Raw genomic sequence first — 15,720 nt, 5'->3', positions numbered from 1 at the left:
CTCTATCTCTATCTCTATCTCTATCTCTATCTCTATCTCTATCTCTATCTCTATCTCTATCTCTATCTCTATCTCTATCTCTATCTCTATCTATATCTATATCTATATCTATATCTATATCTATATCTATATCTATCTTATCGTTATCAATCAATTCTTTAACTGTATCCATTATCATTTCATTTTATACATAATGCTCTAAATTTAACTAAATTTGACTTAATTTTTTATTATAAGCTTTCATTACATCAACCTGTGTCTTTCCAGTAATAGTGCAGTCTTATGTCTCTTGCCATTTGTAGCATTAGTATTCTGGTTATTTCCTTAGTAAATTTTGTATGGACTTCTCTTCGCAACTTATTGCTTATTGCATATCTTGTATAAGCTTGAAACCCTCCATCTGCTTCTTCGATAAGCTTATCTTTGGTTATCACTACTGCTTCTGACAAAATTTATCTCCTTAGTTCCATCAATTCTTCTCTCTTTTCTTCTTCTATACTTTGAGATCTGGGGTAGAGCTCCAGTCCATCTATCTCCCGTTTCCATATTCCACTCTTTCCGTGCTCAGTTCACTGTCAGTATAAACAATTTTCTTGTCTCTTTGTTTATTTTTTCCTTCAGTTTTTAGAACTCTGACCTTCACTTTCTTCATTTGATGAACAATTGAACAGCCTCATTTTTTCCATCAAATTTTGCTGTTCTAGGATCCATGTTCTCCAATCTCTTCTCAATTATCTCTGTTATAATCTTTTGCAATGTTAAGGTTTCTTTTTCATGTTGCGCCATTCTTCCAACTTGTAAACACTGCCACTCTGGCATTCAAAACTTTTTATTAAATTTAAAGCAAGTTCATTTATAATCTTTCAAAACAAGGCTTTGTTTTCACTCCACTCCAGCTGCCAATGAAGCTCTCGAAAAGTACCTGTATAAACAACTCATGCCCTTCTCACTATCACTCTCTGTAAACAAGCTGAGGAACCTTGAAATGCAAAATCAAATGATCAAAGAGAAAAAAGAAAAAACAATATTTCCAAGCTTTCCAAGCCTCCAGGCTCCAAGTGGCAGTGTTACTTTATTTCCCTCTGTTATTACAGCCTTCTTTATATTCCTTTTATATCTTCTTTATATTCCAGGCTTAAAGAAAACAAAATTCTTAAATGGAGCAAAAAAAAAACCCACCATCCAATCCAGTATTATAAAAATAAGGAAAAAGATTTTAATCCATAGGTATAAAAAAAAAGAATATAAAAAGTAGTAGAAGAAAAACTAATCCGTTCAATTTAAAGAATAAGACACATTTGCAAAAACTATTGTTAATGGCTATTTTTTAACCCATATAATCTGAATTCTACCTATTGATTAGAATTTGAGGCTTTTATTGTCTAACTGATAAATAACCAATAAAATGCATATTGCTATAGCCTAAGAATTGTAGTAAGTAAATATTTATTTATTTATTTATTTCAATTTGAATAAATAAAAGTGTGGAGTTGGAAGGGACCTCAAGGATCATCTAGTCCAGGGGTGTTAAATTCACATCATCACGGCAGCTTCACATGATGTATCGGGACTTTCCTCCCCTTCGCTACACTGGGCGTGGCGATGGGCGTGGCCAGCACATGATGTATCCAGCCTGCAGGCCAGGAGTTTGACAGCCCTGATCTAGTCCAACTCTCTGCAATGTTCAGAAAAATCAATTAAACCATCTCAAGAGATGGCTGTTCAGTCTTTTTAAAAACTTCCAGAGATAGAGAATCCACAGCCTCTATAGATAAACTGTTGTGTGGTTGTACAGATCTTACTGCCTTTCAGTTTGTTCTTATTGAAAATGAAATCTAGATAGCTGCAACTTATATTCATTATTTCTTATCCTATTTCTGTGCAAATGGAAAATATTTCATGACCATCTTCTCTTAGGTACCTTTTCATGTACCGGTACTTGAAGAGTCCTAATGTGAGATAGGCTGTTACATAAACTTACTCAATAGCAAACAAACAACACTATTATTTCTCCTCTCTGTCTTCTTTTCTCTCATTGAACTTCCAAGGGTCCTTCAATTTGTCTTCAAGTCTCTGTATCATTTCTATTGAACCTGTTCTATAAATGCCCTTCTTCCATAGTAAGAATAATAATAAGAATAATAAGAATAATAATAAGAATAGTAATTCAGGGGCAACCACACCACCAGACTAAGGTAGAATAATGTTACATATTTTTCATATGGTGCTTCTGTATGAGTTCTTATATAACCTGGTCCATACTGCTGACTCATATTCAGACTGCTGTCAATGACCACACTAAGTCCTTCTCCAATATATAGCTTCCAAGACTTGAATCCCCTAGTATGTATCAGAGAATTATGATTATGAAATGTGTTTGAATTATGATTATACTTTTAATACTCTAAAGTATACCAAATTAGGACTTTTTAAGACTCCCAAGTAGGTCAAAGAAGACAGTCAGAGACACACAGAAGTTTCTTCCCTAACATAATGTATCCTAGCAACTTCTTCCAACATCTCCATACAGTGCAGAACAGATAATTTGTAGGATTGTTGTTCTTGCTCAGGAAGTCCATTATAGGCTGTCATATATTTAAAAAGGAGATGGAAGAGAACCAGATACACTTATTGAGCATGTCTATAAATGCAAGCTAAATGGAATTAAGTCAAAGGACTTTGTCATTGGCATCCAGAGATAAATCTTAAAGAAACACTCTTGTGTCAAAAGAGAATATTTGTAGCTCAGAGTTGAGGGGTCCTTGGTGCTCTCTGAGCTTGGTTGTTTCTTGTGACATTAATGATGAGGTCACCTAGTTTGGGTAATGAAATGTCTGCTAAAAAACAACCAAGCTCAGAGAGCATCAAGAATCCCTTATAAACACTCTTCTCCCTTGATCTTGTTTGCAGTCTTCCCAAAGCAATCTGACTTGCCATTGCTGCTAAGGGTAGTAGTAGCTATCCTAATGCACTAAATAAATCTACTGTTTTTAATGGAAAACCAAGTCTAGGAAGATATATGGGAAAGCTGAGGAAAGTTTTGACTTACTCTCAATCCTCCCATTCTTCCTATCTAATATTCTCTGCTTTCATTCAAATATTCAATCCAGTCAATCTTTATGATGGCATATTTCATCTTTTTGATCACAGACATACAATCCCAGGTGGAGCAGATGACTCCTAGCTGAATCAATTAACATGAAAACCTTAAGGGGGGGGAAGGGAGGGGAGAAAAGCAGTCACACCCATCTCCATATCCTTCTCTGGTGCTCTCCCCCTCAGGCTTCCAAGCATAGCTGAGCAGCATTAACATGAATTTTTCTAGGGGTTAGTCAAATAATAGTAGCAAATAGGAGGAGGCTGTTCCTGCATTTTGAACAACTTCTTTAAAAAATACATCTGTCTTTGTTGTTGTCTGTTACCAATGGTGGAATTCAAATTTTTTTTTATTACCGGTTCTGTGGGCATGGCTTGGTGGCCATGGCAGGGGAAGGATACTGTCAAATCTCCATTCCCACTCCACTCCAGGGGAATGATACTGTAAAATCCCCATTCCTTCCTGGTCAGCTGGGACTTGGGAGGCAGAGAATAGATGGGGGTGGGGCCAGCTAAAGGTGGTATTTACCGGTTCTCCAAACTACTCAAAATTTTCACTCCCAGTTTTCCAGAACTGGTCAGAACATGGTGAATACCACCCCTGTCTGTTACTCAGAAAAATACTCTGGATTTGGGACCAAAATTGAAGTTCCACATCCAGCATAGCACTGTAAACCTCAAATACTTTATTTGAGGGAATGTATATAAGCTTGATTCCAGATATTGGTCTGCTTGAGTTCATCCATTTCACTTTCTTTCATTAAAAAAAAAAAAAGTGACTCATTCCTATTGTTTTCAATTTTACATTTGGAATACCATCTTAACTTTCTACAGTGATTGCAAAGAAGTTTATTTTTGGATTGAACTGATGCTTTTGATTAGAAGTCAATGAACTGTGATAGACTAACACAATTCTTTTTAAGGGAGAACAGATAAGTATATCCTTGAAAAGAAAAAAATCTTCAGTAATCCCCAAATCCAGGGCTGAAAAGTAGTATGATAATTGGAGGAAATGGAAACCAATTGAAGTTGTAGCTTCCTTCCTCCTTAACTTTTCTCACATAATTCTCTCAAATGTTGTCTTCAAGTCCTTAGTGAGTCTATAATTTTACTGTTCAGTAGATATTTTCATAGAAACTTCTAAGATGCTATGTTCTGCTTCATTGCAATTGCCATTAAAAGTCAAAAGCCTGAAATTCACCCAAACATACATTGGCTGGTTGTCATTTAGTACATAAAAACTACCATAGCTATTTACTAAATGGATTTATGCATTTACATACTGATTTGATTTCATGCTTTTAATTTATTTCCTTTGCTTGTTAAGCATTTTTAAATGTAAGTCTTTGATCATAAACTAAAAAAAAATGATAATAGAAAAATTAAGATAATTGTTTTTCAATACAAAAACAAAAGCCATTTTTGAGGTCAATGCAGTTTCCTTCTATTTTGGTGTTCTTCCAAAGACTAGGATAGACAAGAAAGCCCCTGCGCCTCTGAGTTTTGAATTATGATTTCAAATATGTGGTACTATATATTCACAAGTCAAATTGCTGCTATATAAAGCGATACTAACAAGCATACAAGTATTTAAAGGACTCAACCAGTGGTGAAATTCATTTTTTTACTACAGGTTCTGAGGGCATGGCTTTTTGGGTGTGGCAGGGAAAGGATAATGCAAAATCTCCATTCCTACCCCACTCTGGGGTCAGTCAGAGGTGGTATTTGCCGGTTCTCCAAACTACTCAAAATTTCTGCTACCGGTTCTCCAGAACCTGCTGAATTTCACCCCTGGTTACAACCCAAATGAGTCTCCTTAGAAGTCACAGCTGACCTTCTAGAACGGGGTAAAAGGTGTGACTGTTCCAACAAATTTTTGGAGTAGGACTCTACTATTTGTGCAGAGTTGATGCTTTATTGTTCTATTTTGAATATTGAGTTTTATTTATTGTTTTAACAATTGACTTAATATGATTAGATACAGTGTTACTGTAAATCACCAAAAGTTTAGAAAGAGGTATATAAATGTTATAAATAATCAGGACATAACAGTCCATGCTTTTAAAGAAAAGAAATTCCTTTAAAATCAATACTTACATACATATGTACATTTATTTTTACAAATTAATATTCAAAATGATTTCTTTAAAAACTACAGTAAAACTTTATTAAAATATTTGTGGATTTGGATCCATGAACAAAACCTACAGTAATTTACAGTAAAACACACCTTACTGCCACATAAACAGTATTTGGGGCTAACTCTATTTCCTTAAAGAGAAAAAATAAAAGAGAAAACAGTAAGAGAATTTCGATCGCTTATTTTTCCCCATTATTCTTTCAATAGCCTCTTAACCTATTCAGTGTTCAAAATATCTGATTCGTATCAAGAACTGAACTTGAAATTTCAAACAAAGGAAACAATTTTCTCTTAAAAGTACAACACTGGGGACAGAGAATAGCAGAGGCATTTTACAAGCCTCTGCATAAGGCAGGGCATATGAACGCGTTCTCTTTTCCCCTTGATACACAAAACAAAAATTAAATAGGTCATGCAACAGCATTATGTTCTTCGGAGCCTAGGTTTCACGAGCAGCGCTAATTTTAGCTTGCCCTGATAACAGAATAACTGAGCGAAAACTAGGTGGCGCTCTTGGTAGTCAAGAGCCATAGTTGCACACGGAGGGGTGTCTGCAATAATAAGTGATATTTCGTTTTCTTTCCTTTTTAATGGAATGTGCCTCCACGGGTAGAGACCCTATAGTTTTTATTCATGCGGATTTCCAAGCCATCAGTTTTTAGTTTATTGGTATTGAAATAAGAGCAAAAGGGCTGCATGCAAGCTTTGGGGGGATAGGTTATCCACGCTGACTTAGAAATTTATAAAAGAGAAATGAAACCCGTGACAAAATTTTATCTTTTGTATAAAGTGCATGTTTGGAGTTTCATTCGTGGTTACAATCACTTCATTCAGGAGAGCCCAGCGTTGCGTGTATTTATTCCTTGCTGCCCGAGAGAAAACAGCGAGACTAACGGACGTACTGTCCAAAACGCCGGACTCGGATCAGGTTCTGCGGCGCATATCAGCAACAAACCCAGCGCTTCTGATGTAACGCGCATGCTCCGCGCAACCGCCCGAACATGCGCAGAAAAAAAAAGAGGTCTAGTTCCTGCCTCGTCTTCTGACAGTCCGCAGGCGACGATATAATGACGTCACGGCGACGCTAATGGGCGGTAGTTTTGAAAAAGAGAATGAGCTTTTCTTAGTTGTGATAATGTCGACGTTGAGTGCCTTCGGCAAACTCCCAACACTTCATTCTGCGACCATTTTGGTACGTATCGTAAGGTCTATAAAGCAGGTAACGCGGGTAACGTCTGCGCTTGCCGTCCCTTCTCCGGTTATCGGTTCTGAGGTCCTGAGTTGAAAACGGGTTAAAAAAACCGATCCCGTCCTTCAGCCAGTGGCCGCCGGGTCTCTCTCTTTTTAGCCCGCTGACCTGGGAGTTGGGTGGTTTCAGCTTGACACGGGAGTTGCGCTGAAACTTTCCAAGGAGCGACATCCTTCGGAATGATTTCGCTTATGGAATAGTCACGCCTCTCGATTCCGAAGGAGAAATCTGCAAAGTAGATAGCTATGGAGATTCTCAGTCATCCAGGTCTAGTTGCCTCTTGAAAAAAAGCACCTTTGGGACTGGAAAGTAAATGGATGTCTTTGAGAGTAGGACACCTCTGTATTTATTAAGTATCCCAGGTCCCAGTAGTTGACGGCAGCTTCTTAGCCTATGTCAAGAAAAGCTCCCGAGGCTTGGATCTGGCTAATACTTTGGTGAGATAATATCTGGAATTTCCAGATGTATAGCCTAGATTGGGAAATTGAAAAAGGATACTGAAAGAAAATCACTTTTTGAATGTTGCCAAGTAAACTAAACTAAGGAAGTATTGACAATGACACATTTATGACCTGTTATACTGAAAATGAAGACTACGTGTTAAATTCCTCCCAGTTAATGGCTATTTTTTCTATTGAGTCTGATAAAATTCAACTAATTGAATTTGATAATAGAAGAATGAGGACAGCAAAAGTATAGCAGATTAGAACTGATCACTGTTTTTCTTGCAGCTATATGAACTAACTTTTTTTCCTCATTAATAGTTGGTGGGAACAAATGATGTTTTTCAGCAGCAACTAGCAGAAACTATACTTAAAGAAAAACAAGATTTGAAAATAAATATGTAAGTAGTGGAAAAAAGATTCCACTTAAAAAATATTGTCAGAATTTTTGTTCTCACCTATTAACATTTGTTAATCTATGGTATTATGGTAAAGTAGCGTGCTCAAAAATGCTATATATGTTCAATCTGCACCTGCAGAGTCCTTGCTTTTGATTATGTTGTCAATTTCTGGAAATGATATGGGAGGCGCATCAATAAATTATGTTTTCTATACCCCCCTTTTCGGGGGTTAATCCTAACTAGATAATTAATATCTCAACATTTGTTTGCCACTTGGATATAATGAATCCATTTCCCAATCTCCCTCAATCTTGAAAGTCAAATTCATTGGTGATCATTTTTATAAATGTTCCAGGGAAGGCCATTCATGACCTATTGGTGTGTGATATTCTAGCAATTTATCGAAAAATATTCCTCCCACAAGATGGCATCTTCTTACTTTGCTGCTTTAAAATCATAGCTTTTAAAGCAGCAAAGTAAACAGAAGAGCTCATCTGCCACCTTTAGGACAAAAGATGGCCATTGTATGCCTATAGCTCTTCTAGTCAAATTCTATTCTATCCACTAGAACAGCTAGAACAGCTTTTTTATGCTGTTAAACTAGGCCTTTTTTAAACAATTTTGCCCCTATAGAGCTTTCACAATAAAAATTCTTCCAAGCTTATCTCTATAAGTTCTTTTTTTCTAAGCATGTGTCTGTTGCCACCCTACAGTTGGAGAAGAACCTCATGTAAGTGGAGGTTAAATTGTAGCTGGCCATACTAAGCTGTCACTTTAGATTAACCCTCTGCCCCCTGATCTCTCCACCCCCAACTAAGTGATAATTTCCAATCCAGCTGAAAAGAAATAATTGTGACTAAACCGCCTCTATGGCCTATTTCTGTCTCTCCTCCTTAATATAGTTTGCTAGTTGGTGACTGAAGTAGAGACTTTGACTATTTAATGGAGTTGTTATATTGTTCACAGCAATTGTGTTAATAATATTTCTTGCCAATATCTGGCACATAGCAAGCTTATCTCACTTTCTGGCTTGTTTTAATGAGATTGTAGCCCAGCACACTTGGAACTAGCAGAAGTTAATCTTCAGATACAATCCCATAGCTAGTACTTAAGTGTAATCATACTATGTTACATTTGTGACTATTTTTTTCTTTCTGCTGTAGTTTAATTTAATACTTCAGTGTTAATATTTTCTTTTCCAATAAAGCTTCTTTAGAACAAATTTGGTTTGGGACAGTTGACTGAAAATGCAGAGGTTTTTTTTTTTGTTTTTTTTTTAGCCATTTGACAGCCTCTCTTCCTTTACCTGTGGAGAGAAACCACATCCGACCAAGGATTGATTTGATTGTCTTTATGATTAATGTTCAAAGCAAATACAGGTATGAACAGAAACAATATATTTGACAGAAGGGGAGAAGGGATTTGTTTGTCTAATTACTAATTTGGGCAAAGTGTAATAAACTCAAGGGGGAATATGTTTACCTATTTGCATTGAATAGATTTAAAACTTTACAGCGGTAGAGACTAATTTGGTTCTGTACCTAATAACTGCAGCAAGACTGTTGGTGGCGCAATACTGGAAGAAGGAAGACGTACCTACAACTCAAGAATGGACTTTGAAAGTTATAAACTTAGCCGAGATGGCAAAAATCTCAGCATATCTTAAAGACCACTCAAACGAGAGATATAAACGAGACTGGAAAAAATGGATTGACTATAAACAAAGCAAATATGGGACTAAGAAATTCCAGATAGCATATGCTTAAGATTAGTAATAACTTAAACTGTTTAAAGCTTGGGTAACAGTAAGAAGCTGAGTTCAACGCAGAGATCCTTTCGATCCTTTTCTTCTGCTTTGTTTTTAAGATACCTTAGACTGTGTTTGTTAAAAAGCTATACCGTGTACGGGCTCTGGGAAGTCAGGGGGGAGGGAAGGGAGGTGGGGTTTTAGCGGGAGGGGGGAGGGGGGAAATATAATATGTCTTAGATCTCAAAGCACATGATTGCACTTGTATACTGTGGCTTTTTAATGTTAGTGTAAAAATAGGACAAGCTGAATATATTGATAGACAATAGAAATACACCAAAGGGAGGAGTAGAGTGAAAGAAGAAAGAGGGGTAGCGAGGGTGGGAGAGAGGATTGGAGGTAGGAGGAGAAGGAAGGGAGGGAATGTATTGGGAGAGAGGAGCGATAGAGGGGGAGGAGAAGTAGGTAGTAGAGGGGAATGTTGGAAGGAAGAATGTAAGTTGGAGGGGGTGAAAGAGGGTGTATGGTGGGTCAAGGTGGCATATTGGGTTTGTATTTTGGGGGGTATGGTCTATGAAAGCGAGGGATGTGTTTATTATTCAATGTTATATGCCCCGGTCATGCACAGTATACATGTGATTGTATGAAATGAAAATGGAAATAAATGTTTTTTATATATATATATATAAAAAGATTTAAAACTATAAGCTCTCATTTTTAAATATCATTCTAAAGTATGTAAAATTAGGTACATTAGGTAAATTCTCTGGCTTAAGTTATTTATATAATAAAACAGGGATAAAAATCTAAAAAAAAGAATGAAATCCTATTTAATAAATTGCTAATATCATTAAAATAATAGGTTTTTTTCTTCTAAACTTGAATATTATCTAGAGAAATTTGCTCCTTCAGGAATTCAGTAACAAAAGAGATTATATAAAAACTGAAAGAGCAATTATGTTCTAATTGAAATGTAAATAAAAATTTCTTTGAAACATAAGCATTTGTTCACTAATGGGGGGCCTCTTTCTTTTTCTTATGATTTATTAAAAGCTGTTATCACTATGAATATAGCAAGGGATTTCTTTGCATTTGTAAAAACCCTGCATTTTGTTTCCTTTTATTTGCTTTTTTGCCAGTTTTGAAGATATAGAAGCTTCCCTTACACATGTAGATGCAAACTTTTTCCTTGGAAAAGTGTGCCTTCTGGTTACTGGTGGTATGTATGAGATACATTTGCTGCTGAAAACAATCCATCAAATCTAACACTACTTGGCAGGCAGTCTATTCTATTCAACAACCAGTACTTTATCTCAAATGTAGCAGGTTGTTACTTAAATTCTGACAGCTAACCAGTGCTCCATCTTTCATATTTGTATACTTTTACTTAATAATCTGTTACCATTTAGCAATTTGTTATACCAGAATCAGCTCTGTTTAATGTTCAAGGTTTTTATTCAGGGCTTAAATATAAATGCTTACTGTTTTTACCAATAATATATTATTGATATTAAATAAAAGAAACAAAAAATACCTGGGGGAAAAAAGTCTGAAAATGTCTCCTTTTCTTGTCTTTTTTAAAAAAATAGTAGGTAGAATGAATAAAATCAGTGTGGAAATGGATGCTGTCTGGAAGCTAGCAGATCGTTACTGTAGCCCTGTCTTGTTCTGTGAGCTTGAAGTAAGACTTTTTTTAAAAATTATATATAGTTGTATTGTTTAACTAACACATTCATTTTGCTGTCTAGTACCAATATATGCCAGTTTTTAAATAATCAGCCAAATAATCAAATATTATCTCCTATAGGCTAACATTCTTCTTATTTCTATTTCCAGTTATTCACTGTCTCTTTAGCCTTCCCAATGTTCATTTAACAACCTGGCAAAAATAGAATAAAGTTATTCCCCCCCACCCACCCACAAAAATCTATGAGAAGCAGCATGCTAATGGTTTAATTTTTTTCCACCTTGCCCAATGGGTTTCTTGGAGAAGTTGACAGTTTCTAAAATAAAAAAGTGTAGCTGACTCAAGGTTGACTCAGCAATAGCAATAGCAGTAGACTTATATACCGCTTCATAGGCCTTTCAGGCCTCTCTAAGCGGTTTACAGAGAGTCAGCATATTGCCCCCAACAATCTGGGTCCTCATTTTACCCACCTCGGAAGGATGGAAGGCTGAGTCAACCCTGAGCCGGTGAGATTTGAACCGCTGACCTGCTGATCTAGCAGTAGCCTGCAGTGCTGCATTTAACCACTGCGCCACCTTGACTCAGCCTTCCATCCTTCCGAGGTGGGTAAAACGAGGACCCAGATTATTGGGGGGGCAATATGCTGACTCTGCAAACTGCTTAGAGAGGGCTGTAAAGCACTGTGAAATGGTATATGTGCTATTGCTATATTACTAAGTGCTATTGCTATTGATTAGTCAACCTAATATTGCCAAGGGGCACATGTTGCCCTTGATCTGCAAGTTCTTACCCTTGAGGTTATTTTTTTGAGTTATAAAAATAGCCAAGTGTGAGGAAAGCTTATGGTCAATTGATTGATTTCACCAATAAAAATAATTATAATAATTATAAATCAAATAAATATAATTCTTGTGTTTGCCCATAAAGATACTGTAGTTGTGAAGAATTGCTTTTGCCCTACTCAGTATCAAGGTGAAATCTTCCTGTGGCTTTTCCAGAAGAGGGTGATAACGAATAATCATGATTAATGTAACAATGAAGTAATTCCAAATTTTTGAGCTTGGGAAGAAAAAGCTATCATTGTGTATTGCTCAGATAACAACCTGTTATATTCGCCAAATAGTGGCAGCACATCTATCCCAAAAAATAGTTAATCCTACTTTTAACTATAATGGAGCAGCAGTAATTAAAAAATAAGCATTTTTGCACTTCACATTTTCAGTTGGATGTTATATTTTTCTGAACTCGGTCAAGCTAAATTCAGGTTTGGAAACTCTCCATTTGCTGTAGAGGAATGGTTGAAATTTGGCTTGCTTGCATGAAGCTTTGAACAGATTTCTTCTATGCAGGTAGTCCTTGACTTCAACTACAATTGGGACCAGAATTTTTGTTGTTAAGCAAGGTGGCTATTAACTGAGTCACGCTCAAGTTTACAACCTTTTTTTACAATGGTTAAGTGAATCACTGCAGTTGTTAAATAAAGCACATGATTGTTTAGCAAATCTGGCTTTCCCACTGACTTTGTCAGAAGCCAGCTGGGAAGGTCACAGGTGGTGATTGCGTGACCTTGGGATGCTGCAACTGTTGTAAATACATGCCTGTTGCCAGGCATCCACATTTTGATCATGTGACTGTAGTCATGTTACAACAGTCATAAATGGGAAGACCAATCATAAGTCACCTTTTTCAGTGCTATGTCTCTCAGTCATCCAGATCATAGTTGTCTTGAAGGGGCTTTTTCAAAGGCAATTGGACTGCTTTTTCTTTGAGGAAGAAGTTTTGCTTCTCACCCAAGAAACTTAATCAGTTGTGATGGTAGGGGGTGGAGGGGGATGAAAGGATAGGTCCTGACAGAATGGGGGAGGATGTAGTCATCTGAAAAGTTAGCAATTTCAAACAGATGCTAAACAAATAGTTGTAAATTGAGAATTATCTCTCAGTAATTCACTGTACCTGACAATACACTTTCTCTGGCAGATCATGACAATGGGTATGGGTAAATCCAAATGACCAAGTGGCCTTTGGGATTTACCCATTTTTGCAGAATAAGAATATATTTGCCTCCCCCCCCCAGTCTTCTACACATATTTTTAAAGTGTTGTTTGATCTTTTGTTTTCCTCTTTTCAGTGTGAAAAAGTCAGAACTGTCACAGCTCAGAGACTTCTCCGGATGTTACAAATATGCGCTGGTCATGTATCAGGGATGTCTTCCCTTTCTTTCAGTTCTTTAATGAAATGCTCCATTGAAGACTCAAGTTATTTGGCATAAACCATCATTGTATTTTCCAGTACTATTATCTATGATTTCTGAGTGGACTGAACATAAATATCACTGTCAGAAATAAATCTTACCTACTATTTTTTCATATGGGATAGACTTTCCAAATAGACTTCAGATGTCTTAAAGGAGCCAAATTAGCCTGGACTTGTCAGGAATTATGATACCTCCTCCTCAAAGCCTAATTCTCAAGTATACAGCAGTCAATCAAAATAGTTGGCATATAAACACAGGTATAATACATGAAAACTGTGGTGTTTCCAGAGTGAATTTCTAGAACAAGTTTCTTAATGCCATTTGCATACAGATAAATATCTCCAGTGTCTTCAGGATCTTCATGAAGAAAACTGTTTCTCACAGATCTGTATATCAAGCAAAATGGAAGCCCTGCAAGTTGCAGCACATAGAACATGTATTATTCTGAGAAGAACCTCAGTGACAGGCTGGGCAAAAAAAAAGCAGATTTTTGATTAATTATTATAGAGCAACTGGCCTTTTGGATAACTAGAGATGCGTATCCAATGCAACTAAACTATATTTCTACTCACAATAACAAAAGGGTTTCCCAAAATTGGAAGATTTAGCATCAAGATAAACTTTCTTTGAAAAGGGCTGCAAATAGGATGTCTTCTTTAAGCCTTTTTTTTTGTATGGAAAGCAAGTATTTTTTTCAGAAGAGTAGCTTTTCTTTTTAGTATAATTTTTTAATTACACAAAACATTAAAATACACATTCCAAAAAAGAGGAAAGAGAGAAGATAATACAAAAGCAAAACAAAATGAAGACTAAAAAAGTGCATACAAATCCAAACATATATATATATTGTGTGTCCCCGTCCCCAGTTGAATGCTGATAAATATATTTCAAAGATAATAACACTGGCCCCTTGCAAAACAGGCACATAACTTATAAATTTCTACAACATTCTTTTCCGAATCCACTTAGTCTGACATCTATCTACTACATGGAAACATGGTTAACTGGTAAAACCAACAGCCAAAGTAAACTTCAAAGACCTCTGTTAACAGTCTATCAATGTCACTCAGAATGTCCACAATGGCTTCTGATCTACTGTAGATAAAATATCCTTGATTGATTCATAATAATAAGCCTTTCTCTTAAGATATTGAGATCTTTCCTAACAGTGGAATTTTATTCCCCAAAGTCATGAAACTTGTGAATATTTCCACAGCATTTGTAGTTTAAACTGTCTCGTGTAAATTGTAACTCAACATTTGTTTTCCAGTTGGATATAGTGAATCCATTTCCCAATCTCCCTCAATCTTGAAAGTCAAATTCATCGGTGATCATTTTTATCAATGTTCCAGGGAAGGCCAATCATGACCTATTGGTGTGTAATGTTCTAGCAGTTTATCGAAAAATATTCCGCCCACAAGGTGGCATCTTCTTTGCTGCTTTAAAAGCTATGACTTTAAAGCAGCAAAGTAAACAGAAGAGCTCATCTGCCACCTTTAGGACAAAAGATGGCCATTGTGTGCCTATAGCTCTTCTAGTCAAATTCTATTCTATCCACTAGAACAGCTTTTTTATGCTGTTAAGCTAGGCCTTTTTTTTGACAATTTTCCCCCTATAGAGCTTTCACAATAAAAATTCTTCCAAGCTTATCTCTATAAGTTCTTTTTTTCTAAGCATGTGTCTGTTGCCACCCTACAGTTGGAGAAGAACCTCATATAAGTGGAGGCTAAATTGTGGCTGGCCATACTAAGCTGTCACTTTAGATTAACCCTCTGCCCCCTGATCTCTCCACCCCCAACTAAGTGATAATTTCCAATCCAGCTGAAAAGAAATAATTGTGACTAAACCGCCTCTATGGCCTATTTGTGTCTCTTCTTAATATGGGTTATGAGCAGGCCAAAACGATCATTAAACAGTGCATAACAATGCCAGTCTAACTTAACTAGGACCCCAAACTTCATTAAGTATCTTCCCTCCCCCATGGCAAACCGGCCTTTTATCTTTTTTCGCGATGTCATTATTCTTCCTCAACCGTGCATGAGGCACAATGCAGAACGGCTATTCTCAGAATGGTAATACCATTGCAATTCTGGCCATAGGGGAGCACTAGCATGTTCTCCAGTGCTCACATTAAAAAAGTACATCAACTTCATCCTCAACAAGTATCCAGGGTACATGTGACAATTGTATATTTTTCTGCTACTTTCAGGTATCAATTGTGCCACAACATAACAATGTTGCCAGTATACAAAAGTACACAAAATCTGCTGGTTGATGACTTCTTAGCCTCATCTAGAGGTACAAGCCCCTAGTCTGCTACCACAATAAATTGTACAATCTAACAGTGCACTCTCTTTAATTTATCCTATTTCCAGTCAACATTGTATATTTTGTAACTTTTATGTAACTATTTATGTCTCCCTATCCTGTGCCTTTTAATACCTTTTACACACCTATGTCTTCTTTTATTGACTGTATTCCTTCCTCGGGCCTATTCTAGTCTGGGTATAATAAGAATTTTTGTTTGTTTTTTCCAAATTGGCATTGTGGGGGAGGACACCGTGGTAGCCAAGGCCCCATAAACTATTAGGAAACGAAGACGATCCAGGTTCAGCTTTATTCATATACAGTATTTTGGTGAGAATGTGTGAGGCCATTTTGAACTCCTAGAATAAATAAAGTAATAATTGTTAAAAGAAATAA

General features: G+C 36.5%; 1 protein-coding gene across 1 annotated transcript; it reads left to right on the top strand.

The window, feature by feature from the left end:
• Nucleotides 1-6,321: 6,321 nt before the first annotated feature.
• On the top strand, nt 6,322-13,494 carry CENPM (centromere protein M). Its single transcript, XM_032221975.1, has 6 exons — nt 6,322-6,428; nt 7,250-7,329; nt 8,610-8,708; nt 10,216-10,295; nt 10,666-10,757; nt 12,892-13,494. Exons 1-6 carry the CDS (start codon nt 6,324-6,326, stop codon nt 13,030-13,032), a joined length of 597 nt encoding a protein of 198 aa, XP_032077866.1. The 5' UTR covers nt 6,322-6,323; the 3' UTR covers nt 13,033-13,494.
• Nucleotides 13,495-15,720: the final 2,226 nt, after the last annotated feature.

The sequence above is a fragment of the Thamnophis elegans genome, chromosome 7 (genome assembly GCF_009769535.1).
Source record: "Thamnophis elegans isolate rThaEle1 chromosome 7, rThaEle1.pri, whole genome shotgun sequence".
NCBI lineage: Eukaryota > Metazoa > Chordata > Lepidosauria > Squamata > Colubridae > Thamnophis > Thamnophis elegans.
The sequence above is the reverse complement of the archived record's forward strand: the minus strand, read 5'-3'. Positions and strand labels throughout refer to the sequence as shown.

Coding starts and splice junctions, on each gene's coding strand:
- CENPM (XM_032221975.1), top strand. CDS start 6,324: ATGGGCGGTAGTTTTGAAAAAGAGAATGAGCTTTTCTTAGTTGTGATA. Junction 7,330..8,609: donor CAAGATTTGAAAATAAATAT/GTAAGTAGTGGA, acceptor TTTTTTTTTTAG/CCATTTGACAGCCTCTCTTC. Junction 10,758..12,891: donor TCTTGTTCTGTGAGCTTGAA/GTAAGACTTTTT, acceptor TCCTCTTTTCAG/TGTGAAAAAGTCAGAACTGT.